The sequence below is a fragment of the Schistocerca gregaria genome, chromosome 4 (genome assembly GCF_023897955.1).
Source record: "Schistocerca gregaria isolate iqSchGreg1 chromosome 4, iqSchGreg1.2, whole genome shotgun sequence".
Taxonomy (NCBI): Eukaryota; Metazoa; Arthropoda; class Insecta; order Orthoptera; family Acrididae; genus Schistocerca; species Schistocerca gregaria.
The window spans coordinates 200,973,634-200,999,140 of NC_064923.1; the positions used below are offsets into that span (position 1 = coordinate 200,973,634).

At 41.3% G+C, this 25,507-nt stretch overlaps 1 protein-coding gene across 1 annotated transcript in view; it reads right to left on the reverse strand.

The window, feature by feature from the left end:
• Positions 1-9,391: 9,391 nt before the first annotated feature.
• LOC126266631 (cell division cycle protein 16 homolog) overlaps positions 9,392-25,507 on the reverse strand; it is a 175,557-nt gene continuing 159,441 nt past the window's right edge. The window contains exon 12 of the mRNA XM_049970989.1: positions 9,392-10,001. Within this exon, the coding sequence (XP_049826946.1) occupies positions 9,841-10,001 (161 nt within the window). The 3' untranslated portion in view covers positions 9,392-9,840. The remainder of the gene's footprint in view (positions 10,002-25,507) is intronic.

Sequence of the window (25,507 nt, forward strand, 5' to 3'; positions counted from 1 at the left end):
TGAGGCCTATCTGTGAAACAGTGGACACAGTACTACCCCAGGTTCACTAGAAACAACTTGTACAACATGCATGCTACAGTGACTCATTTCTCGTATTTCAGTAGGCATAGTGTTTTCGGATATGATGCATTTTGTAGCGAGCAAGCGTGTAATGATTCTAAGTAAGCAGCTGCTAATACTGGATATTTCAGAAAGAATGGTCAACAGTTGTAACCTGGTAGCTACGCAATCAATCAGTAAAGAAAAACTGGTACTGTATAAATGGTCAAGAACTAGAGTTTAAGATGACTGCCGTGTTCTGCATTGTGCTTGTGTTGTGTGTCTGTGACAAGTGTTTGTAATGCTTAGTTTCTGAAACACACATTATTATGTGAAATTTCCGTCTTAAATGGTTACAGCATTGTCTTTTACCTAACTTTCAGGACTATCATGAATATTTCGGTACTCTGGGGAGAGGGGGATGATGACACAGTGTTAGTTAATTTATGGACAAACCCAAACTGGTTTCTACAACATTTCATAGGACTTCTTCAAAAATTAAGCAGCTTGTGGCAACATATTTCCCAAATGTTATAGCGTGCATAAAAAATTTATAAAAATATATATACTGCTCCAAATGTAAGGATTTCACTTAACAGGGGCACAGAAAATTCTGCTCATCAAAGTTCTCAGCGATGGTCAGACATACGATTCCTTTTGGCACTCAAGAACAAGAGTTCTTCCTTTTTGGTTTCCAGCTCTGACCATTAATATTGCAGTGGGAGCTGAAATGTCATGTTATGAAAAACCTATTTTCCAGAAATTGATCATTCTGTTCCATTCTACCTCATCCATAAGCCAATATTGTACTCTTTGATGTCAATTACACACTCTGGCACTTGCTGTCCAGCTCTCATTTTGACGACTGCGGGTTAGGTGTAACATTGAGAACGCAAAAATATAGAACAAACTCCATGTGTGTGTGTGTGTGTGTGTGTGTGTGTGTGTGTGTGTGTGTGTGTGTGTCTTCGTTTCCCCCCATTTTGTCTCTATTAGCACCCACCACACACTCCCCTCTCCCCCTCTCTGTTTCTCACCATTTATTTTTTCAGTTTTTAATGGCACTGTTTATTTTTTCCTTGCTCATCTTTATTTCTCATTTTGTCCAGAGAATGGACTGAAGTGGAACAGTGCTTACCAATACACTGTCTTTAATCTCCTACTTTTTCTAATGCCTCACCCTTCATTTTTGTTTCTCCTGGTCCTCACAGCAGATGGGTTCATCTCACTGTGGGCTCTGGACAACTTGCCCCCTTCTTTCTAAGCTTCCCCTCTTTAATCCCTGAAGAAGAAAAGCTAGGATTAGATTTTTTTAAGTGTCTATAGTAGTACAGTAATTATTCATCCTGAAAGTAAGTGATTGCCAGTTACCATTTACTTTCAAATTGTATAGACTTGAAAGGTGGGTCAGGGAGAGACAGCATCAAATCACTAACACTATTTTTGGCAGCCTTAAAGGAACTTTCCAAGCTCTACATTGGAAATAAGAAGAAGGAGAATATAAAATCTTTCTCCCTCACAGAATAGGGGCAAAGTCTGACTAAGCATAAAATTTTAAAAGTTGCAAAATACTTTTGGTATTGTCGATTAAATTGGATGACAGATCCTCAGAAGTCTGAGAGATTCCATCATGTCAACAAATAAAAGACAAGTAAAAGTATGATGTACACATGGGGTTTTGTTGCAGGCATCCCATACTGATGCAACAACTTGAATAAGGCAGCTGTCAGTCACAGGGTAATGAGCATTGGCTCTATTGGGCAACACACCACGGAAAAGTGAATTTTCTTGGTCTCAGTTTGTTGTTTGACACCTACGACCATTCATCTTCCCAATGACTCATGATTTCCCTTTTGTTAGCGAGCCATCAGAATTACGAGGATAGGACTGCCTGCAGTAAGGATTTCCCACAGAAGTTGGTTGCTATGCACATTATATCAATGCATCTATTTCTAACAATACATAGGGTGGAGAACTTCATTTCCTTATTTTCAGAAATTCAGGAGAGTATTGTAGATATCCCACTTTGTCTGTTAAGTACACTTCCTGTATTGACCAAAGAGTACTCAAGGAGTCTAAGACAGGTGTAAAGTTTCTAGTACGCTCAAATATATTTTAGATAGTACAAAGTTCTGCATCATCTACACTACAGTGTTAATATTGTGAAAGGGAAAGTAGCTACTCACCATATGGCGGAGATGCTGAGTTGCAGATAGGCACAGATATAGCTTTAGGGCAGTAAGGCCTCTGTTAAAATTATGCTAGGCCCAAATTGTGATGTGTGTAGTGCATGTGGTGCAGTGCGTAGTTTTGTAACTCCACAGCTTCAAATGTGGCCACACAAATTGTGACGTGACACAACTGGGACACAACATGAGCATGCGCAAGGTCACGTAGCATTGTGGTTGTGGCACAGATTCTCGCACCACACGTTCCTGAGCATTGGGAGAAGGGAGTGGGAAGACAGTCCTGCCATATGCCAACATCAGCATGGCGCATGTGGGCAGCAGAAGTATTGCCAAGCCGAAAAATCAGCCTTACGGTACACTGAGTTTTATTGTTACTGAGTAGTGTTTCGTTTTTCACCGTTTAAGCACTCCATATCTATTTGTTAGATCACAATAGGTATCAGTTACATATATCTGTATACTTTTTTGTTTTGTTTATTCTTTTGTCAAGAACAATGCACAGTTCAATAACTGGTCAGCCATTAGCGACTGGGATTGCATCTTCTGTCTCCACAATGTTTTCAGATTGCAGGAAGGGACAGATGATTCTTCGTGAAGGTAGTGAATAAGGAAGTGAGGAATATTATAAAATCATACAATCTAGAAGCTGGGCAGGAAAGTAAAACAAGGTTATCTACTTGCTGCCTGTTATGCTGACTTATCTCTACGATCTGTTACAAACAGTCGAAAAGTCATTATTTCCACAGGTATGACCCCCCCCCCCCCCCCTTTGTGCTCCTGGTAAAAAGCGCCTGAGATATGAAGTACTATAATTATTTGGATATGGATGTAATAAGAGACATTATACTACGTACATGTGGACAACACATTTCCACTGCAAGCTAGAAACAGTCAAGAAACCCTCGCGAATAACAATGTTTTAATTGGCCCAGCATGACGAGAAAAAGCATTTCAGTGGTTGCATACACTCTATCAGAATTAATAACTAATTACACAACAGGCTACACAAATGAAGCAGTGGTCAGTATTATTCTGGAAGCATGAGTATCCTGAAAAGTGTGCGGTGATTTGAAATATTTATTTTGTTGAAATGTATTGCTGACAAAGGCAGATCTACTTTCATGACAATGTTTTTCGAATGACATGAACTCTTTCTCTCACAAAGCACACTTGGCTAGCTTCCGCATTCCTGTCACATGCATTATTCTCAGATGCTGATAAGACACTGACCATTGTGTTGTGCCACATATCAATTGCTTACATCTCTCAAAAACAACTATTTTATTCGCGAATCCTGCATTATCAGTTTGGCAAGGCATAGGTGAGTAACCAGCATCACACATGTGTGTGTAATTTGCCTGACACGTATGCTTTATGCTCAGACAAAGAAAAGGAATAAAATCTTTTGGTGAATTTCCATTCCAGTCACTCAGCATTAAAAATACCAAAATTCCAACAGAATAGGTGATTTATTTTTGTGTGAATTGTTAACCTTTTCTCATTCGAAGAAGCATCACCATTTACGAGTAATGGCCACATTTCTCTTGTTGACAAATTTGACAGTACTTCTTTAGCCAAAACACAATATAATTTGTACAAACTCATTTTTGCAGCAGCTATTGTGACAGAATTCTGAAACAGAATGTATCATTAAACAAGTAATAGGCAACCAGAGAGCTCAATAGCTTACGGAAAGCCTCATTTTGTCTGTTTTTGGTAACTTAAGAGAAGAAATGTCATGTTTATTTTCATACTAGTAAACTCTTGTCTCACCAGCAGTTAATAACACTTAAATAATTACAGTCAGTGGAATAAAATGTAAATGTTGTGTGACTAGGGCCTCCTGTTGGGTAGACTGTTCACCGGGTGCAAGTCTTTTGATTTGAAGCCACTTCAGCAACTTGTGCGTCGATGGGGATGAAATGATGATGATTAGGACAAAGCAACACCCAGTTCCTGAGTGAAGGAAATCTCCAACCCAGCCGGGAATCGAATCCACGAATGAAAAAAATAAAACAGAAGGTATAACTTCTGATATATCATCATAGATAAGAAACTTCAACGTGTTTACAAACTGGCAAAGTACTCTCCTCCTTGTGTGCCATCATGCGCCAAAATCTCATTTCAATGTCTGAAGCAGTTTAGAAGATATGAGAGATGTAAGAATATTTCATTCCTGTGGGCGTGAGATCAGGAGTGAATGCGCTGTGTAGGATCCATTTTCCAGAGATTGTAGGCAGATAGAGACCTCCTCCCAAGTGTAAACAAAAATTCAATATATTAGCTAAATTTCATAAGCAGCAACACATGGTCTAGTATGCACCAAACTCAAAATCATAGCGACCCCTATTTTTCATTGCAAACTTTTGAAGTTTTGCATAGTGTCTTACTAAAATGTGTGTATCACAATAAGCATGACCATCAGCGAGCAGCAGCAACAGTTCATGATGGGAGTGGCGACTGGGTGGGGGTAAGGAGGAGGCTTGGATGGGGAGGGGGAGGGATAGTAGGGTAGGGGTGGCTGACAATGAAGTGCTGTTGGGGGGCTTGCAGGGACGAGGTGGAACGAGGGTAGGGCAGCTATGTGCAGTTGGAAGGTTAGATGGATGGCAGCGGAGAAATGAAGAGTTTCCCACTGCCTCACAAAGTCCCACTGTCTGGCAACAGAGGAGCATTCCCCCTCGTAACTCAGTACCACCCAGGACTGGAGCAACAGAATTACATTCTCCGCTAGGGTTTCAACTACCTCTCGTCATGCCCTGAAATGAGAAATGTCCTGCCCACTATCCTTCCCACCCCTCCCACAGTGGTATTCTGCCATCCACCGAACCTACACAATACACTCATCCATCCCTACACAACCCCTGCTCTCAACCCCTTACCTCATGGCTCATAGCCCTGTAATAGACCTAGATGCAAGACCTGTACTATACATCCTCCCACTATCATCTACTCCGGGCCAGTCACAAACATCACCTATCCCATCAAAGGCAGGGCTACCTGTGAAACCAGTCGTGTGATCTTCAAGCTAAGCTGCAACCACTGTACTGCATTCTATGTTGGTGTGACAACCAACAAGCTGTCTATCTGCACGAATGGCCACCGACAAACTGTGGCCAAGAAACAAGTGGACCACCCTGTTGCTGAGCATTTCACTGACTGCTTCACAGCCTGTATCATATGGATCCTTCCCATGAACATCAGCTTTTCCGAATTTCGCAGGGGGGAACTTTCCCTGCAATATATCCTACATTCCTGTAACCCTCCTGGCCTCAAACTTTGTTAGTTATTGTCCTCTCCCGTCCATCTCTGATCCCAATCAAGCACTACACAGCCCTCATTCCTCCATCGCATCTGGTCTTTTTACTTCTCTCCTTCCCCCCCCCCCCCCCCCCCCCCTCCCCACTGCCCTGCCCACCATTTGACCGGCGTCCACCACCATACTATCCCTCCCTTCCCCTCCTCAGCCTCTCCCTTACCTTCACCTAGTGGCCACTCCCATCATGCACTGCTGCTGCTGCTCGCAGTGTGGCCTCAGTTGCCTGAGACTGCAGTAATGTATGTGTGAGTTACGTCTGTGTGCGCTTGCCATCTAATTTTGACGAAGGCCTTACTGGCTGTAACTCAGCTACTTTCCTTTTCACAGTACAGTTACATTCCATCCTGGATTTTCCATTGTTTGATTTTTACACTATAGTTTTAGGTACATGGAATTTCAAAATCACTTTTAAAACAGTAACAGAGCTTCCAAGGATAAGTGCTCTCTTGGCACCATATTTATTTAAAATACAATTAAAATAACGATTATTGAACATACACCATGTCTAGTATTTCTGTCATTTATAAAATTAAGTCGACTCTCTTAATTAGCCAGAATGGTAAAATGCTCCAGACCTGACTTGAAACACTATTCTATCACATTCTTAATTCTATAGAACATTTTCATTCTTAAGTCCCATCCCTTGGAGAGTGGTGTGCTCCCACCCCCACGACCCTACCTTCTAGTCCCTGACTTGAAACACTGCTCTCTGGCATTCCTAATCCTGTAGGAAATTCTCATTCTTAGATGTACCCCTATGGGAGTTGTGCCCTCCCCCCTTCCTCCCCCCTTTCCAGTGAGTCAAGAGGTCGGAACAATAGGGGAAAAGGACAAAAAGGACAGGTTTCAAAACCAAGAGCTAGGTGACACTGAATATGTTGGCTGTTTTGATGAAAAATTCGCCTGATTTGCCGTTACAGAATTTCAGGATTATGAAATGAATTATATGCCCTTATTCCTTTAACACGGGGCCAACCTTGGCGTGTCAAATGCCTCGGGTCTGGGAGTTGGCTTCCTGCAACTTTACTCGATTATTCTCAGATGTACTCAGTACAGTGCAATATTTTATTCACTATTGCGGTGTGGCATTTTTCAGTCGCCACGACTCTCCTGAGTTTGGAAGAATTGTACTGTCATCATCATTTACTCTTTGCTATTTGTTCATGATAAGAAGGATGTTCACAGGTCCAATGGCTGTCTCCACAAAAAGATGCAGTCCAGCAATCTATCATCACAAGTCTTAAAAATGAGTGCGCATGACAGAAGAGAAGCGCGATAATTCTTGATCTCTAAAATGCAATCACACAGTTGACAGCTATGGAAAATTTGCTGTGAAAATTCATTACAGTACCAGACAGAAAAAATTAAAGATTTAGTTGAGAGTGAAAGAGCAAAAAATTACAATAACCAAATGGGATTCATTGTTGTGTACATCAGAATGCACTTTCTGCAAAATTGGCACACATGGAGCACATGCAGAAATTGGTTGAACCAATAGCAAAATTTCTTTAGTAGCATTCATTTCACTGCCAGTGCAACGGTTTTTGATGGAACTAAATGATGAGTATGGGGACACTCTGTATACATGATACTGCAAACTATATTGGTTGTGTCGAAGGGAATGGTTGGAATGATTTATCGATTTAAATCCTGCTATTGTTGAATTTATGAAGGAAAAAGGAGTGGAGCAAAGAAAATTAGAACATCCAGAATGGACTGCAGACCTCTCATTTTAAGTGGCTTTGACTCCACACTGCCCACAGTAAGACACAGCAGAGTTAGAAACAACTGATTTCTTACTTGATGTGGATGCATTTATGAAGAAAATCTCACTGTAGAAGGGACAAATTCTGACACACACAGTCTACTTCTCTAAGGTCATTGGCATTAAAGAACATAAAAGGTTTGAAGAGGCCATTGCGGTTTTGAAAGAATTACAAGCTTAGTTTTTTAGACATTGTGAGGACACTGCAAATCTTACATCTGCTTTCAAGCTGTTTTTGAGTCTATTTCTTGTTTCTGTTGAAAGCAGATGTAACTGACTGATTTGCAATGTACAGGTCTGCTACATTATTTTCCTCAGATAATGTTCCACATCCCCATAATGAGGTTACAAAAGTGTTACAAAATTTCGATTAATGTGAAAGATTAAAGGTATTCTAGACTGCACCATTATTTCATTTAATGGGATGAGTAAAGGTAACCACTTACCATATAGGTGAGGTTTTGAGTCGTCAACAGGTTCATAAACAAACTTAAAATGTAAAATGTTGATGGCTCACCTTTCAGCTCATCATCATAACAACTGATAGTCTTGGGTAGCTCATGTACCTCTAATGAAACATTCTGCTTAATTTCAACCCCTTTTTCCATAATAATACTTCATGACAAAAACATTTATCTTGTTTTTCTTAACACAAGATTGGTTTGTGGCAAAATAACTGCGTAACTGCAATTTCTTGACAGGGAATGAAAGTTTCAACTATGTGACAAATAGCAGAAAGTTAAACCTAGTTATTTTGCATCTGTTTATCGATAGCCCCCGTGAAACATAAAAATTGACATTCATATCTTAATTTAATGCACTGTTAGTCTTGCAAATAACATATAATGCACATAAACAAAAACAAGATGTCATGCATGTGCAGATTTAGAAAGATATAGCCAGCAGCATGGTGTGGTTTTTACAAGAAATGTTTGTTCCCTTAACAGCTAAAAATTTCATTCTAATTTAGGAGGAATGGTTCTGAGTACAATACTGTTACCTGTTTATATATAATTTTTTAAAATTTATTTTAGTTTTTTCACCGTTTCTGGGGTGACCCAAACTACTGGGCCATAGAACAAGTAACTACATGTTCACTCAAGAGCACACATTCAGAAACTCAAAAAAGGAAGAACAAAGATACATATACAGTAGACAAAGGCCATAAACTGCAGCAAAGCTGAATCCTATTGGGAATAAAAACTTCAGAATACCAATCACCTTTCTGCACAAGGGTTAAACACAAATAATTTTTCTGACAACTGATCAGAGTGACTGCTATTGTTGTTCTGAACGGACCTATATTGTGAACCACACAACCTGTTACGTAACATACGTATAGAGGCAAAATTTCACAATGCTTGAACTACAGCCTGCATCAAGTTCACAAAATTATAGACTGCTGATTATTCTGATTGACCTCCATTGGGCTAAGTTTATTTTTGGTGAATAGCCATATTTGTCCCAGAACATGACAGCAACACTGCAATAGACTCAAAACAGGTAAAGTAAACAATATTTCACTTCTGTGTCAGTGACAGACATTATTATTGTAGAAAAGTCTGAAATACTCAGTTTCTACATGTTCTCCATGAGATACTTATAAGAAACATTTAATCTGTCTCAAACTCAATGGATTTAATATTATACTCACATGAGCAATTGAATTAGAGACAGAAACTGGAATAGATTATCTTGTCACAGGTTTAGAATGTCACCAGACTAGCTGGTGGCATGAAATACAGAACCAAATGGGAACAATGGATACATTTGTTCTATGTCTAATTGTGGGATCCTAATGAATGAATGAATGGGGAATTTCCAAGATCAAACAGGCTCTTAGGTTTTCACATCAAGGGTGTAATAAAACGAGCATCTCAATTCAGGGATAACCTTCACCATGTCAACAGCCATGTTGATGACAGGGATTGCCACTGATTTTCACTGATTGCAACACTAGCTATACAGAACAGTGTAATACATCTCTCAGCAATTCAGTGATGCACAATAACAACTGCTGAGCACCACACCATACAGAATAATGTCCTCACTGAAGAGTACAAAAGTAACTGCACAATGTAATGTGTAAACGTCTTCTCAGCACATGTTGCCATTACATAGGGGGTGACTTAGGTAGGTATGTACGCATGCGCACGTGTGCGTGTGTTTGATACATATGTACAATTCAATTCCATTAAAATAACTTAACTAGATAATCTTCAATAGCAGTAATAAAGTGAATAACAAAATTTAATATAAACAAATCAAAACTATACACATAAAACATTTTTCAGACATGGATTATAAAATATGTACAAAAAAATCATTTCACAATAAATAACACATATAAAGGTTATTTACAATTTTTCTAACTGCTTATCAAATATTTCATACTACATTCAGAACATATACACTGCAAAACAGACATTGCAGTTTAAGAGGTATCTCCTGCACCTTTAAAGAAGGGCACAGAATCTGATATCAGTTATATTACAAGAGAGTTCTTTGTGGTATAAGATCAACAGTAACTACTCCAATATCCTAACAGCTGAGGTATCCTGCATTTCAACTTCAAAACTAAGGCTGCTTGTAGATGTTTCATGAAGGGATGGAAGTGCTGCCCTGTCAATATCCAAATATGGTACAGTGCTTTGCCACAGGAAAGAATCTGCACTTGTTTCTGAAGAACCTACAAAATGCAGAACAATGTTAGGAATACACAAACAAGATAAAGGGTAGAGATTATGTTCTAAACATGCTATAAATCATGCAATGCAGATTTGTACTGATATTTATTTCCTTGACGACGTTTTGTTACGGAGACCTAGGCCCCAGCCTTGGGGGCTCAAATATTTGATTACCATTTCATTGCCTGCTTAAAAATTGCCAGGGTCTATGAAGACAGATATCAAAGTCTTCCAATACATTTATTTTGTAATTTGATTGCCTCCTACACTTTTCAGGTAGGAATAGCAAGCACAGCCAAACTGATTAGCCATTTTCAATCAACCATTTCTTGAAGCGATAAACATCAGATAATTTGAACAACTCCCTCCTTGTGTTCCTTACTTTATGTGCCTTAACAAACAAGCAAACACACACACACACACACACACACACACACACACACCTACTCCTTCTACCCCCCCCCCCCCCCCCCCCGGCCCCCGCTCCAATTGCCATAATGTTGTTATGATAGAAGATACAAGGCACAAGTTTGATAGCATTAATCAACACCTCTTTTTACTGCCTATCTACTGTTCCCTGCCTCCTCTGCAGCTTAAGCAGATGTATTTCTGCCATACACAATTACCTGCCAATGTGTTACTTAATCTTGGAAAAATTTGTCGGTATGTACCTTCATAAGTCCAAAGATGAGAGGGAAATCTGAAGCTGTGATGGCTAAACAGCAATGTCATCAGCACCCATGCATTAATGATATAATGATCACCATGGTGAAAATCTATGAAGAAAGGTCAATAAAATGGAAAGCCAAGTTTCAACCCCCCCACCATACACAATTACCTGCCAACGTGTTACTTAATCTTGGAAAAATTTGTCAGTATGTACCTTCATAAGTTCAAAGATGAGGGGGGAATCTGAAGCTGTGATGGCTAAACAGCAATGTCATCAGCACCCATGCATTAATGATATAATGAACACCATGGTGAAAATCTATGAAGAAAGGTCAATAAAATGGAAAGCCATGTTTCAAACCCCCCCCCCCCCCCCCTGCCTACACACACACACACACACACACACACACACACACACACACACACACACAAGGCAACCATAATAAGATGAGCTTCAGAAAAGCCCATAATAAAACCCCAATGAGACACAGCAAATAACTAGATGAAACAATGGATAAAATAACTGAAAAAATCGTTAAAAAGGGGGACATATAACTGTGGCTAGTGGCTCGATAAATACTTACAAATAATGAGTGACCCAGCCAATTCGTGACACATTAATATCTTACACACTATATTTTGGGAATAATTCCTGACGCCACCTAAAATCTTAAAACACGAACATGCCTCATTATCAGTTAAAACAGAAGGCAGATCCCGTGGGAGACTCAGTTCAGCCTTCAGCTTGTCATATGAAACACACTCAGTTAAAATATGTTGTACTGATAGCTAAGTCCCGCATCTCTGACTTACTGGCAGCGCCTCCCAATGTAAGAGGAAGCCATGTGTCAATGATCAATGTCCCACTCTAAGCCACGTAAGGGCTACTTCTTTAGACTATTGTGGGTGGGAGAAGATAAACCATGGTCACAGTGAAGGTTTTGTGGTTTGTAGTTTATTGTTCCTCACGTCCAGCCACTGAGCCTCCCACCAACACATGGCCTTCCTGGTCACAAATGAAGTGACAGCCTGTAGAGGGACTGAACAGCAAGCAGCAGGAGGAAGGGAGCAAGCCTCCTTGGCAGCTGCATGAGCAAGTTCCTTTCCCCGAATCCCTATGTGCCCTGGAACCTAGCAGAAAATGCTTTCCTTGACTTGCCTTTCCAAGAGAATAAGAGTGTCATGCACTTCTTGCACCATCCGATCCGCTGGGTACATCTGCCCAATATCAAGAAGGGCACTTTGAGAATCTGAGCAGATGAGGCATTTTTTGTCATGATGCCATCTCAGCTGCTGCACTGCCCTCAGCATAGCAACGAATTCTGCTTAACAAACTGAAAACTGTGCTAGGAGCCCTATCCCGATGACAATGTCAGGGAATACTACAGGACAACCAAGAAAATATCCCTAGACCCATCCATGTAATAAAATCTGGATGGCAATGTAAAATCTAGTTAAATATAATTGTAAAAACATAGTCTAGGGTACAATGCTTCCTGTAACTAGTCAGTTCGAAAAGTAATCTGGGCCTCTTTAGTAGTCAGAGGGATGCCCTACTCCGCCCCTGGATTTGGATCTTAATGCCCCCCACCTGTAATAACTTAAGGCTCTCCCTTGCACGGATTCCAAATGGCCTTGTTGCCAGTGGCAGATGATTGAACAATGACTGCGCAACATAGCTGGATGCTGGCGATGTAGGAATGGACAAAGCCCTATATGCTTGGTCAAATAGATAGCGGAGGCTGGTGCTTGCAACAAGACTCATGTGAGACACTCCTGTCAACAGCATAATATCCTCTTGGTGAACCGCATCCAGCATTTTGAGGTATGACGACCTTGCTGACTCATAACTCTGGCATCCGTATTCAAGCCGGGGTTGCACAAAGGGCTTATAAAATTGGAGGAGCAGATGGGGCCTCTCATCTCCCCAAGACCAGTGACTGACACATTTAAGGATGTCTAAGACCTTAAGACACTCAGGTTTTTAAGGTGTGGCAGTCACGTTAACTTCTCATCAAAAGGAAGGCCCAAATACTTCACCTTCTCCTGAAAAGTGAGAATGGTATCTTCCAGTTTCACAACAGGTAAATTAAGATTAAAATAAACACACATAGTTTTATCCTTTGGTGTAGCACCATTCCTCCAACTGTCTCATGATCAGTTGCAATTGCCAAGTAGCCTTTGCAAGGTTGGAGGATGCACAGAAAGTGGAGAAATTGTCCACAAAAAAGTAACACTGTATGGGTCGTTACACTGAGGACATACTGTTTATTGCAATGCAGAATGCTGTGACAATTAAAGCACTCCATTGAGGGACACCATACTCCTGCCTAAAACAGTCAGAGAGGACAATCAAAACTTGTATTTAAAACATCTGTCAGAGAGAAGGGACCTTATGAAGGTGGGAAGATGTCCACAGAATCCCCAATGATAAAGCAGGGACAAAAAAAATATGCCTCCAGGCAGTATTGTGGACCTTTTTCAAATAGAAGAAAACACTGATAAGATGTTGCTTACAAATGAAAGCATGTTGAATTGCTACACTGAACAGGGTCAGGTTATCGAGAGTGGAGTAATACTTCCCGAACCCACATGGGGAGTGACTGAGTAGGGACCTGGTTTTGAGAACCCACACTTGGCACCAACTGACCACACGTTCCAGTGCCTTTCCTATGCAGCTTGTAGGGCTAATACTACAGGTTTTTCCACGCATTGGGAATGTCTCCTTCCACCCAAATTTCTTTGAAGAGCTGCAGGAGGACCTCCTTCGACAGTGGGTCCAACTGTTTCAACATGCTGTACATTATCAGGTCATTTCCAGGCATCATTTGTAAGGGACTTGTACAACTCTGCCATTGTCTGAGCTGTCTCTCGGCAATGTTACGACAGACTCCTGCATTTGTCCAGCTGCTACTGGCAGCCGTGAGTTGTGCCTTGAGAGCCTCCTAATGGCTTCCCACACTTTACTTGCAAATGTGGATCTATTGATGCAGTTCAGGAACTCTACTAACTCTCCCGAATTATTCGCCTCACCTTTGCACATGCCATTCGAAAGTTTGCAAGATTCTGATTTGTAGAACATTGAGTGAATCTGCACATAGCCACCCTCCTGTCACTGACTGCAGAATGATACTGACCATTCCCCCAAGGGACAGTTCACCTCCTAGGAGTTACCACTGACTTTCGGTTGGGTGCATCAGCGGCATGGTGGATAATGGCCGTAATGTGATCCAGCCAGTTCTGGATGCTGTCACACTGCTCAAAAACAGCTAACTGCTTGCAAAGCATCCATTTAGCTTTTTTGAACAACCATCTTGGTGACTTCCTTTCAGGATCTGTTCCATCAGACAGATGAATCCAGGCTGGGTAGTAGTTGCCACCATGGAGGTCATCATCCACTCCCCACTGAGCAGTGTCTGCAAGGGCAGATGAGCAGAAAGAGGTCTATGGCTGTAGACGAACCCGTAGTGGCGCTAAAACAAGCAGCTTGGCCCATGTTCATCAGTTTGACATCTGTTGTGCATTTCAGATCCTCAAGTATCCCACTCTTGGGGAAAGTGGCGTTAGAACCCCATAACACAGTGTGTGCATTGAAGTCTCCTAAAAGGAGAAAAGGACGGGGTAGTTCACCAAGAAGATGAGTGAAGACCCCACTGTCAAGAGGCTAATGGGGCCGTAGGTACAAAGAGCACACTGTGACAGTGACATGGGCCACTATATGGACAGTAGCCACTTGTATTGTTGTGGTTAAGGATGCAGGTGAGGAGTGAAAAGTGTCCCTAATGAACATTGGTACCCCACATTTCATCCCGTCACCAGTAAGGTCACCTTTTCTTCCAAGTAGAGATGTGTCAGTCTGTTTAAAATGAATCTCTTGAAGACAGAGGCAAAAGGGTCTGTCCTGTACATGGAGCCTCAATCCCTCCAGATGAGTCCAGTATCCATTCATATTCCATTGGAGTATGGGAGCCATTTAATCAGTGTGGTCTTGATGTAGCCCTGTCCTTTCACTGGGGCAGTGAGGTGATTGTAGAGCGAGATGGGGTGGAGGGGCTGCCTGGGTCGGTGACGAGGCACCAAGACCCATGATGTCCTCACCAGCAGTCAGACATGATAGAATAATGTCTGATGGCACCTGATAGAGATTTTGACCAGAATGCTGAGACCCTTTCTCTACTCCTTTTCCCAGCAAGGATGACGGGGAAAGAGGGTGGTGAGTGAAACTTTTCTTTGAATTAAATGGGCATTGAGGGGCACTCTACTTATGGGATGCCTGCAGGATGCTCACTGCAAAAGCATTGCTGGCGTCATCTGTCATAGCTGCCTGAATCACAATGATTTTAACTTTGCTTTGACATGTACAAGTGCAAATACAGGTGCTGGTGGTGGATAGTGCTACACTGAATGTTGTCTGCATCAAAGCATCAACCTTAGGAACAGGTTTCTGCACCAAGGAAACATAAGAAGTGGCACAGACAGAGGGTTTCATCACCTTATATTCCTCTGTGGCATCTGTGTGGGGGATCAGCTTTGACGCATTTATTTCCTGAATTCTGAGTACCTCTGCAATAACAGGGCAGTTTCGGCTCCAGACTGTGTGGCTCCCAGAGCAGTTAATGCAGTTTGCTGAAGATGTACAGTCAGTCCAAACTGCATCGATTAACTTTCCACACTTCCCACACGTCACTTCGCCTCTGTAACTCAATGCTGTATGACTAAATTGCTGGCAACTAAAGCAATGCATAGGGTTACAAACATAGGGCCTAACCCTCCGTGCCATGATGTGTTCAGGCAGCATCAGAGAACTGAAGGTCACAATGCAGGTGGTAGTCTTCTCAATTTCTCCATTATTCTTACGTGTCCTTTGCCCCACATCCACTATCCCCTGTGATGCCCATTCTTGTTCAAGTTCAGCAAAATGTCACGGCAGGTGACCACATCTTTGTCAAAGTTGAGAGAGTTATGCAACTCAACAATGACGTCACAATCAACCACTTTTTGTAACTTCCTAAGTAGTTCCACCTGCTTTGCCGGGGTAGTCTTGACCAGCAATGAACCATTTTGAAACTGCTTCATAGACTTAAGGGTACCAGTAAGCCCTACTAAGCCTTTATGGATATAGAAGAGGACAATTTTTCAAAGGTCCCCTCCTTCCTCTTGATCACTAGAAAAACATTCTGATTCATGATTCCTTGAGCCATGTTACTAATGTGAAGCTGATTATCAGGAGAATTAGCCCCTCTCATTCTTTTGCATGAATGGGTGTGCGTACTCCCAGGCAGTACATCTGTTACACTGGGAAGAGAAGAGGAAGACTTTGAGGGTTCTCTCTCAGTCCCACAAGCAGCTAGAGAAATAAGGGTGCTCTCAGAAAGAGCCCTGCATGCCTGAGTAAGCCTTATACAACTGAGGTGAAGAGAGTTCCCCAAAAACACAACAGTTCACAGCTGGGCCACACAGTGGTCGCTGATGCATGCCCAGAACTTAGAGTGACGATGACTGGTGTCACTTACCAGTCCACAGCTCAGGAACCCCGGGGTCGCCGAGCCCAGCAAACAAAAGCTGAACCCTTGAAGGCAGGAAGGAGAAGCACTGACAAAATAATTTACATAAAGGAAAGGTGAGACAAGATGAAAGAGAAAGGAAGAAAAAATGGTCCACAAACAAGAAAATAAAATTGGCTAGAAAAGAGATGATAACATGACAACAAAATGTGTTAAAAAGGTAAATTAAAGAAAAAATTTGATAAATACGAGACTCTGGATAAGGGAAAACGAGGGAGGCATTTGAAAATTAGGTAGAGAAATGAGACTGAGTCAAAAAAGGAAGATAAATTCGGGAAGGTCGAATTAGGAAGGATGGGAATATGTAAGCTCAAATATAGCATCTGGCTACCAAGATTTGCAGGATAATGGGATGATTGTGATACCACAGAATGTCTCAAGGCCTATACAAATCAGAGAAGATGGCAATGAGAAGGAATAATATGATATGATTGCATGAGCCATAAAGCTAACTGTTAACATTGTCCGAGTGGAAGACAACAGCATGTTCCGCTACTGGGTCAAGAAAACTTGTCTGTTGATGGATGCAGCCTGCCAATGACAAGTGGATGCTGATCACATAGCACACTACAAACTGCAACAAAGCTAGAAAATAATTTGACTTCATTAAAAGATTGCTCTAATATGAGATGCCTGTGACATCCAAGTTAAACCATACACTGCAGGCTGAAAATCTCCTATGTAGGAACCAACGGGGATCCCACATATGAAATCATCAAAACGACCACGGATGATATTGTGTTCCTTAACTTCCAGAAGGTTGTTAACAGCTTCTCACTGAATAAAACACAAGCATATTGAAAATCGGACCATCTTTGTGAGTTGATTGGGGAGTTCTTAACAATCGCCAAATCATATTTCATGCAGAGGAACCTTCAAATATAAGAGTAAAACGATGATGCTAGATTCTTCTTAGTGTCATGCTCTTTGAAATTAAGAATAAACTTACACTTATAAGTCATAATATATTGACTGCCTCTTAGTAGCAGGCTGGCACAAGTTTGTAATGCAATACAGCAGCTTTTCTGCATGGCATGGATTTGACAACTCCTGGATTGGTTTCTGAGGGTATATGGCACCAGCTGTCTATGTAGAATAGAAGTCTGCAAATTGGGCATTTTGCTCGCTCATACACACTTGAGTCCACTGTGCTCGGACACAGGTCGCTCAAGTACAAATGCTCAAAGCCGGCAGGCTATTGTTGAATGAGGGGGAGGGCTTTGCCGTTGTTGCAACAATTTTAGTAGTAACTTTGCGTCTGAAGGCTGGTGCTGCTTCTGAAATACTCCCACCAGCCGATCGAGCTACACTCAGAACACTTTAGTTACAATGTGGACATACAATGAGACAATAAAAGCCATGGAATACCTCTTAATATTGTGTCAGACCTCCTTTTGACCAGAGTAATGCTGCAACTTCATGTGGTATGGACTCAACAAGTCTCTGGAAGTTCCCTGCAGAAACATTGAGCCATGCCAGTCCATAATTTGGAAAGCGTTGCATGAACTGACCTGTAGGTTTTATCCCATAAATGTTTGATGGGATTCACGTCGTGCGATCTGGGTGGCCAAATGATTTGCTCGAACTGTCCAGAATATTCTTCAAACCAATTGTAAATGAACAGCAATGGCCTGGTAACAAGGCACATTGTCATCCATAAAAATTTCTTCCCTGTTTGGGAACACAAAGTCCATGAACGGCTGCAAATTATCTACAAGTAGTTTAACATACCCATTGCCAGTCAATGATTGGTTCAGTTGGACCAGAGGATTCAGTACATTCTGTGTAAATCTAGCCCATACCATTATGGACCCCCCCATGAACCATGGACCTTGCCATTGGTGGGGAGGCTTGCGTGCCTCAGTACTCAGTGATCAGACAAGGAAGGGAAGCTGAGCCTCCTGTCATGGAAGACGAGAGGGGAAGCATGCTAGTCTACAATGTGAGATTTACAACAGCAAAGAAGGCAGCAAGAAAAACCACTAATATGGTAGAACTGGTGGGATAGATATCCTGTGAAATCCACTTTGCATCTGACATGTAGCAAATGGCAAAGTGGTCAACATCTGATCACCGGAGGTGTGGCAGGAATTCTTGTTATGGAGCTAATACTACAGACTTTAAAAACTGGTCTTCAGTCCAAAACTTGAGATAATCAAGTACCTTGAGGCACGGCAGCAATCAGTCTTTTACCCCAGGTCATAATCCACTTCTACCAAGAACAGTGCAACCAGACTATTGAATTCTCAGGCATCTGACCCTCCACACACAGGGAGTTGGAGTCCTTTAACCAACTTTACCCAAACACCAAAACCTTTTTCGACACACTAAATACAAAAAGTACCTCAAGAGCAAACCCTGAATGAACAAAGAATACAAATACTGGCACACTGATGAAAAGGCAATGGATTTTGGGAACTACACAATTTCAAAAGTAAAACAGACAAACAATTACAGAAAAAACGCTACTTTTAAGGGTTACCTTTGCAGTCAAACAGGAGATACTCACCTGCAAAACAAATGTGATGCCTGTAAATAACAGGCTAATGAAAATCTCCCCTGAAGTGTGAAAGTAGAACATACACACTAATCAATGCACACATGCCAGTCCATATTGAAAATAAAGCCAACTACCAAAATATAGACAAATAACGGGGAATGCTAGAAGCAACAGTATCTAAATTTCCATGAAAGAGAGCCAAGTTAATCTTGAAGACCAAAAGGAAATATGAAAAGGGTGAACTACCATATTTTACAATGCTATGAACTATAATACGAGCCTCAATTTTTAAGCAATTTATTAATAAAATTTTTGCCTTTTTTTGTTATTAGACTGCAGGGTCAAACTAAAAAATTCTTAGTTTATAGAACTGAACTGACCTTTAGAGCCCCTGAAAATCATCGTCTGAACTTTCTTCTTCTTCTACTTCTTCTCCTTCTTCCTCATCATAATTGTCCTCTTTATATATAAGGTTTTCACTGTCATCAAGAGTATTACTTATGCAGCATTACTTGAAAGATTTAACAATATGTCTTCTCTCACTGTAGACCACTGGCACTCTTGTTTGATTGTAAGTCATTTGAAAGCTCCCTTCAGCATGAATTCATGTTGGATTTCATCCATCATCCATTTGTTCCACTCTAGTACACACTTTAAATGGTTTATTTATCAAGACATTTAGAGATTTCAATTGTGAAGTAAGCCCACATGGCATAACAGCAAGCTATGTATTTCCTCATCTCAATTCCTCTTCCACAGAATTTTTCAACTGACTACCAAACTTATTTAGCACACAAAGAGAACTTAAGCTTAGTATCATGGGCACAACATCAAGGACAACAGCATAGTGCATTTTTTCATGTCCACCCTTCCTTCTATCCCACACTCTGTAAGTACATAATTTCATACCAGACTCATCCATCCAACCCCTGTCATGTATGTGAACAACACCTGGCAGTATGTGGAAGGTTTTGGCATTATTTTGTGCTGGAAAATGATAACTGGATTAAGTTTAGTACTGTCACAACAACATGAAAGGACAACAGTGTAGTGGATTTTTTCATGTCCACTTATTTTTATACACTCCTGGAAATAGAAAAAAGAACACATTGACACCGGTGTGTCAGACCCACCATACTTGCTCCGGACACTGCGAGAGGGCTGTACAAGCAATGATCACACGCACGGCACAGCGGACACACCAGGAACCGCGGTGTTGGCCGTCGAATGGCGCTAGCTGCGCAGCATTTGTGCATCGCCGCCGTCAGTGTCAGCCAGTTTGCCATGGCATACGGAGCTCCATCGCAGTCTTTAACACTGGTAGCATGCCGCGACAGCGTGGACGTGAACCGTATGTGCAGTTGACGGACTTTGAGCGAGGCCGTATAGTGGGCATGCGGGAGGCCGGGTGGAGGTACCGCCGAATTGCTCAACACGTGGGGCGTGAGGTCTCCACAGTACATCGATGTTGTCGCCAGTGGTCGGCGGAAGGTGCATGTGCCAGTCGACCTGGGACCGGACCGCAGCGACGCACGGATGCACGCCAAGACCGTAGGATCCTACGCAGTGCCGTAGGGGACCGCACCGCCACTTCCCAGCAAATTAGAGACACTGTTGGTCCTGGGTTATCGGCGAGGACCATTCGCAACCGTCTCCATGAAGCTGGGCTACGGTCCCGCACACCATTAGGCCGTCTTCCGCTCACGCCCCAACATCGTGCAGCCCGCCTCCAGTGGTGTCGCGACAGGCGTGAATGGAGGGACGAATGGAGACGTGTCGTCTCCAGCGATGAGAGTCGCTTCTGCCTTGGTGCCAATGATGGTCGTATGCGTGTTTGGCGCCGTGCAGGTGAGCGCCACAATCAGGACTGCATACGATCCAGGCACACAGGGCCAACACCCGGCATCATGGTGTGGGGAGCGATCTCCTACACTGGCCGTACACCTCTGGTGATCGTCGAGGGGACACTGAATAGTGCACGGTACATCCAAACCGTCATCGAACCCATCGTTCTACCATTCCTAGACCGACAAGGGAACTTGCTGTTGCAACAGGACAATGCACGTCCGCATGTATCCCGTGCCACCCAACGTGCTCTAGAAGGTGAAGTCAACTATCCTGGCCAGCAAGATCTCCGAATCTGTCCCCCATTGAGCATGTTTGGGATTGGATGGAGCGTCATCTCACGCGGTCTGCATGTCCAGCACGAACGCTGGTACAACTGAGGCACCAGGTGGAAATGGCATGGCAAGCCGTTCCACAGGACTACATCCAGCATCTCTACGATCGTCTCCATGGGAGAATAGCAGCCTGCATTGCTGCGAAAGGTGGATATACACTGTACTAGTGCCGACTTGTGCATGCTCTGTTGCCTGTGTCTATGTGCCTGTGGTTCTGTCAGTGTGATCATGTGATGTATCTGACCCCAGGAATGTGTCAATAAAGTTTCCCCTTCCTGGGACAATGAATTCACGGTGTTCTTATTTCAATTTCCAGGAGTGTAGTTACAGTTTTAGCATCTTTCATGGCAAAAGTTCTGTTATTCTGCACATCAAATGTCAGAGGAGTTTTTTCCACCTTCACTATTTGGCTTAGTTCCACACTGGTTTGCGTTCATTGTTGAATAATAAAGTGATAGAAGATAATATTTTCTCTTCATACTCTTGTGGCATCTTCTGAGAGTTTTCGGTTTTGGTTCGCATGCCAAGTCCATGACACTTCATAAACCTGTAGCACCACCTCCACCCTTAAAGTCTGTTAACTTCCGCCGTAGGGCTAGCTTATGAGGGTTTGAATCATTTTTGTATTAATTCAAATGCCATTTTGATGGTGTCCTTGAATCGATTTCAATATGTCATCTACTAGTTTTGCCCATTTTGTATTCAGTCCTCTATTTGCACATTTAGTCGCCTTCATTTTTTTTCAGTTCTTTATTCGCCCGCCAGTAGTGAATGGTTTTTCTGTCGGTGGAGAACCAAAATGCTGCTCAGCTACTCAGTTTCCTGCATATGCTTTCTGCATTACTTTCAATTTATAGCCCACATCATATGAATACATTTGATTTTTTTCCATTACGAAACTAGCTACTAACAAAAATACTGTACTGTTACCGATAACATAAATCACTTTCAATTCAAGTCCACTGAACCACTGACTGCAATGGTACACCGTAAGCTAGACAGTGTTCTAAGTTTGTGAGGCTGGGTGGCAGGGAGACAAATGTTAGCAAGCTTGTGAGTCCCCCGCACTCATATCAATTTCGATTGTAAGATGCACCTGAATTTTGGAGGCAATTGTTCAGAGAAAAAAGTGTGCCTTATAGTCTATAAAATATGTTACTTGAAATCGAGAATGTCTCCGAAAGAAATAACACATTAAATTTCTATAAGAACTGCAAAACTAACCTCACAGCATAACTTACCAGATATTTCAGAGAACTACTAAACTGTGGAGAAACAACACAAAGATTCCCACAACAAGAACTGAAGGACATTAATCCAAATTCATTACGGCCAAATGAGGAATAAATTGCTAGACTGATAAAAAGACTAAGAAACAAAAAAGCATCAGGGAAGATGGAATTGTAGCAGAAATCCTCAAATCACTAGGCTCACATACCATAAAAGAAATTACCCAAGTCACGCAAAACATTTGACAAAAGGAACTGATTCCTGAAGATCAGAAAAATGAGTACATTCAACCATTACACAAGAAAGAGGTGTAAATAATTACAGGGGAGTCTCACTAATATCAGTTGCATACAAAATTCTATCACAGTGCCTTCTTGACAGAGCACAGAAACAATATGAAACAAAAATCTGAGAGCACCAGGCAGTATTCAGACCAGGCCACTCACGCCCAGAGCAAATCTTGAACCTAAAGCTAATCCTAAGACAGCAGAGAACTTATGACAAAAATTTGGTCTGCACATTTGTTGCCTTTGTGAAAGCCTATGACTCAGTTGACTGTGAATTATTCTTCCAAATACCAAAATAACAAGGTCTAGGTCCGAGAAAGCTTGCAATCACAAAATACAATGACGGATACAAAGTCAAAGGTTAAATTTATCATGGAACCCTCAGATCATTTTGAAATCAAAATGGGAGTGCAACAAGGAGATGGGCTGCCTCCATTGCTTTTCAATTGTGTTCTTGATAAAAGAATACCAGAAGGCACTAACAGAAAAAAGTACTGAAAACTGGTCAAGTAATCACTTTAGGCAGAGGAAAGTTATCTGTGGATTGGCTAGCATTTCCAGATGACATAGCAATATTAAATTGTGAAATTCCATCAGCCCAAAATAAGATTGAACTCTGGAAATAAACTGCAGGAAAAGTTGGTCTCCAGATATCCTTCACAGAGGTGCAGTACATGACCTACAACAAACAAGCACCAAAGTTCATGAAGACGAAATACGGCAAAATTAAAAAAAATTCTACAATTTAAATAGTTCAGTGAAATCATTCAGGAAAATGGATTGAAATATAAGCAAGTGGAATTAGATGGCGAAAGTTGGAAACTGCATACTGATTTACCCAAATTAACTACGACTAGAAACACATCTCCAAGCATACAGAACTATAGTTCAATTCTTTTATCTTGGCGGCTCGCGCATGCCCGTCCAGACGCGGGAGATTGCTGTGTTGCCAGTTGCACACAACACACGCGTCAAGAGAAGCAGCGCCATAGTATAGTATAGTTTGCAAACTTACGTTTAGGGGGGAATGCGCAGTTCATTAAGTAAAGCCACCAAGGTCGCATTAACCCTTTCGCTGCTACAGAGACATGCTCCCTGCATTCCGCGCTCTGCGCGATTTTGTCAGTGCACTGCTCACCTGTGCAGACACATGGTATTCCGACTGCTTTGACGCACTTTATCATTCGATTCCACAAAAACTATTTGGGCCAAAAATTTGATTTATAACCATCTTCTTGAGTGATACCTTCCCCCCATAAATGACTTAATTTTGTTTCGATGTTCCACACAGTTATTATGCAGCATTAAATATAGTAAACCATTACACGAAATTTTGAAGAGTTTGCAGAGATAAAAGGCCATAGAGTATACTTTCCGTATGGTCGATTTTAGTTGCCACACTGTTGAGAATGAAATGTGGACAACATACCTAAATTTCATATAAAATTTACTGTATAACAATATCTCATTTCATTTAAGTACCAGATAGGTGTCGTATGTAATATTGCGAAATATTCCATTTTTCGCGACTGTAACAAAAGTTTATTTACACCGGGCACGTTTGGCTTTATTTTAAAGTACTTCTATGACTATGAATTACTCATGCTTCGTCGAAGTACAATAGGAAAAAAAACAATTACCGCTGCTCTTTATTGCGAAAAAGCGGTTCGTGAGATTGATACAAACACCTTTCCTTGCTATCGCCTGAGTCAGGAGTCTTATTGCTTGTTTGGTTTCAGTAATTAATAGAATATGAAGCAATTGGTATAAAAGAAAGTCTGCTATCAAGACATTGCGTTTGTTCTATTACTTTATTTATGACTGAACGTTTCTGAAATTGGAGACACTCCTCCGTGCTCAGCACTGCAGTCAAGATCTGGCAAAGTCATTCTCTGTTCATTGGCTGACTGAGTTTTGTGATGTCAGATGCGCATAACGAACCTAAACTCGGCCGCCAGGAACAATAATTCTGTACAGGAAAGCGTAACTTAAAAACACTGAGAAAAGGGAACGCAAAAATATAAGAAAAATTCTAAGACAAAAACTTATAGTGAACAATACCAATTCACAAGCAGCCAGGAAATCAAACAACACACAAATATTCATAGGTTAAGATTCTAAGGGCACACTAAATGAACGAAGCATGACAGACTTACAAAATAAATAGTAAACTTCTGGTAACATGAGTAAAGACAATACAGACACATTGAAATGGATTGGCAAGATCAAAATTGATCTGAAATTAGCAGACTTTTCTGAAGATGTCCAAAATCATGAAAACTTTAGGTCAAAAATTAACAAATGGCAAGTTGATTAAGAGGAAAATTCAATGAAGAAGATTGGAAAAACATGGTATGAAGAGGGAAAGAACGCCCCACAAGAGAATGAAAGGAGTGCGGGGAAGGCAAATGCCTGGGATGAGAGGTTTTTAAGAGTCCTGGATCTTTTTCAAGCAGACAGCTTAAACAGACTTGAACTGGTACCCTATATGTATGCAATAAAAAAAAATGATAGTGAAAGGCACTAGAATTCTTTCAATATTTTGCTAACATGTTAAGCCCAAGAAGAAACTGTAGAAAACTGGCTCATAGAGATGAATCCAGAATGGACTGCAAGTGTTACATCATTTAGAACTGCTGATTCTGATTATCGTCCTGCCACCATGTTCTCTGATGCAACAATAACACAGTTCCATGTAACGGTGGAAGACAATGGAGCAGAAAGCAGCAAAAAACAGGAAACTAAGCAACATGATTTATTACATTTGTGAAAAGCCTGCAGCCATTGAGAGGATCTTCTTCACCTAGAAGTGTGTTTGGTCAAAATAAAAAATAATATGGGAGAGAGAAGAGCCATTAAATTAGTAGGATCTATAAATTTTTGCATGCTTCTACAAAGGTCTACATTAAGTTAAGAAAAATTTTCTGGAAATGTAAATGATATTTAACAGTGTTTCTTAGAAAAGTCAAAGCACAATATTAATAAAATAAATTTTTATGACAGTAAATAGTTGCCTTCAATAAAAATGAAAACTCTTTTTAATTTGTTTAAGGATAGTCATGCAAAATTTGTATGTTC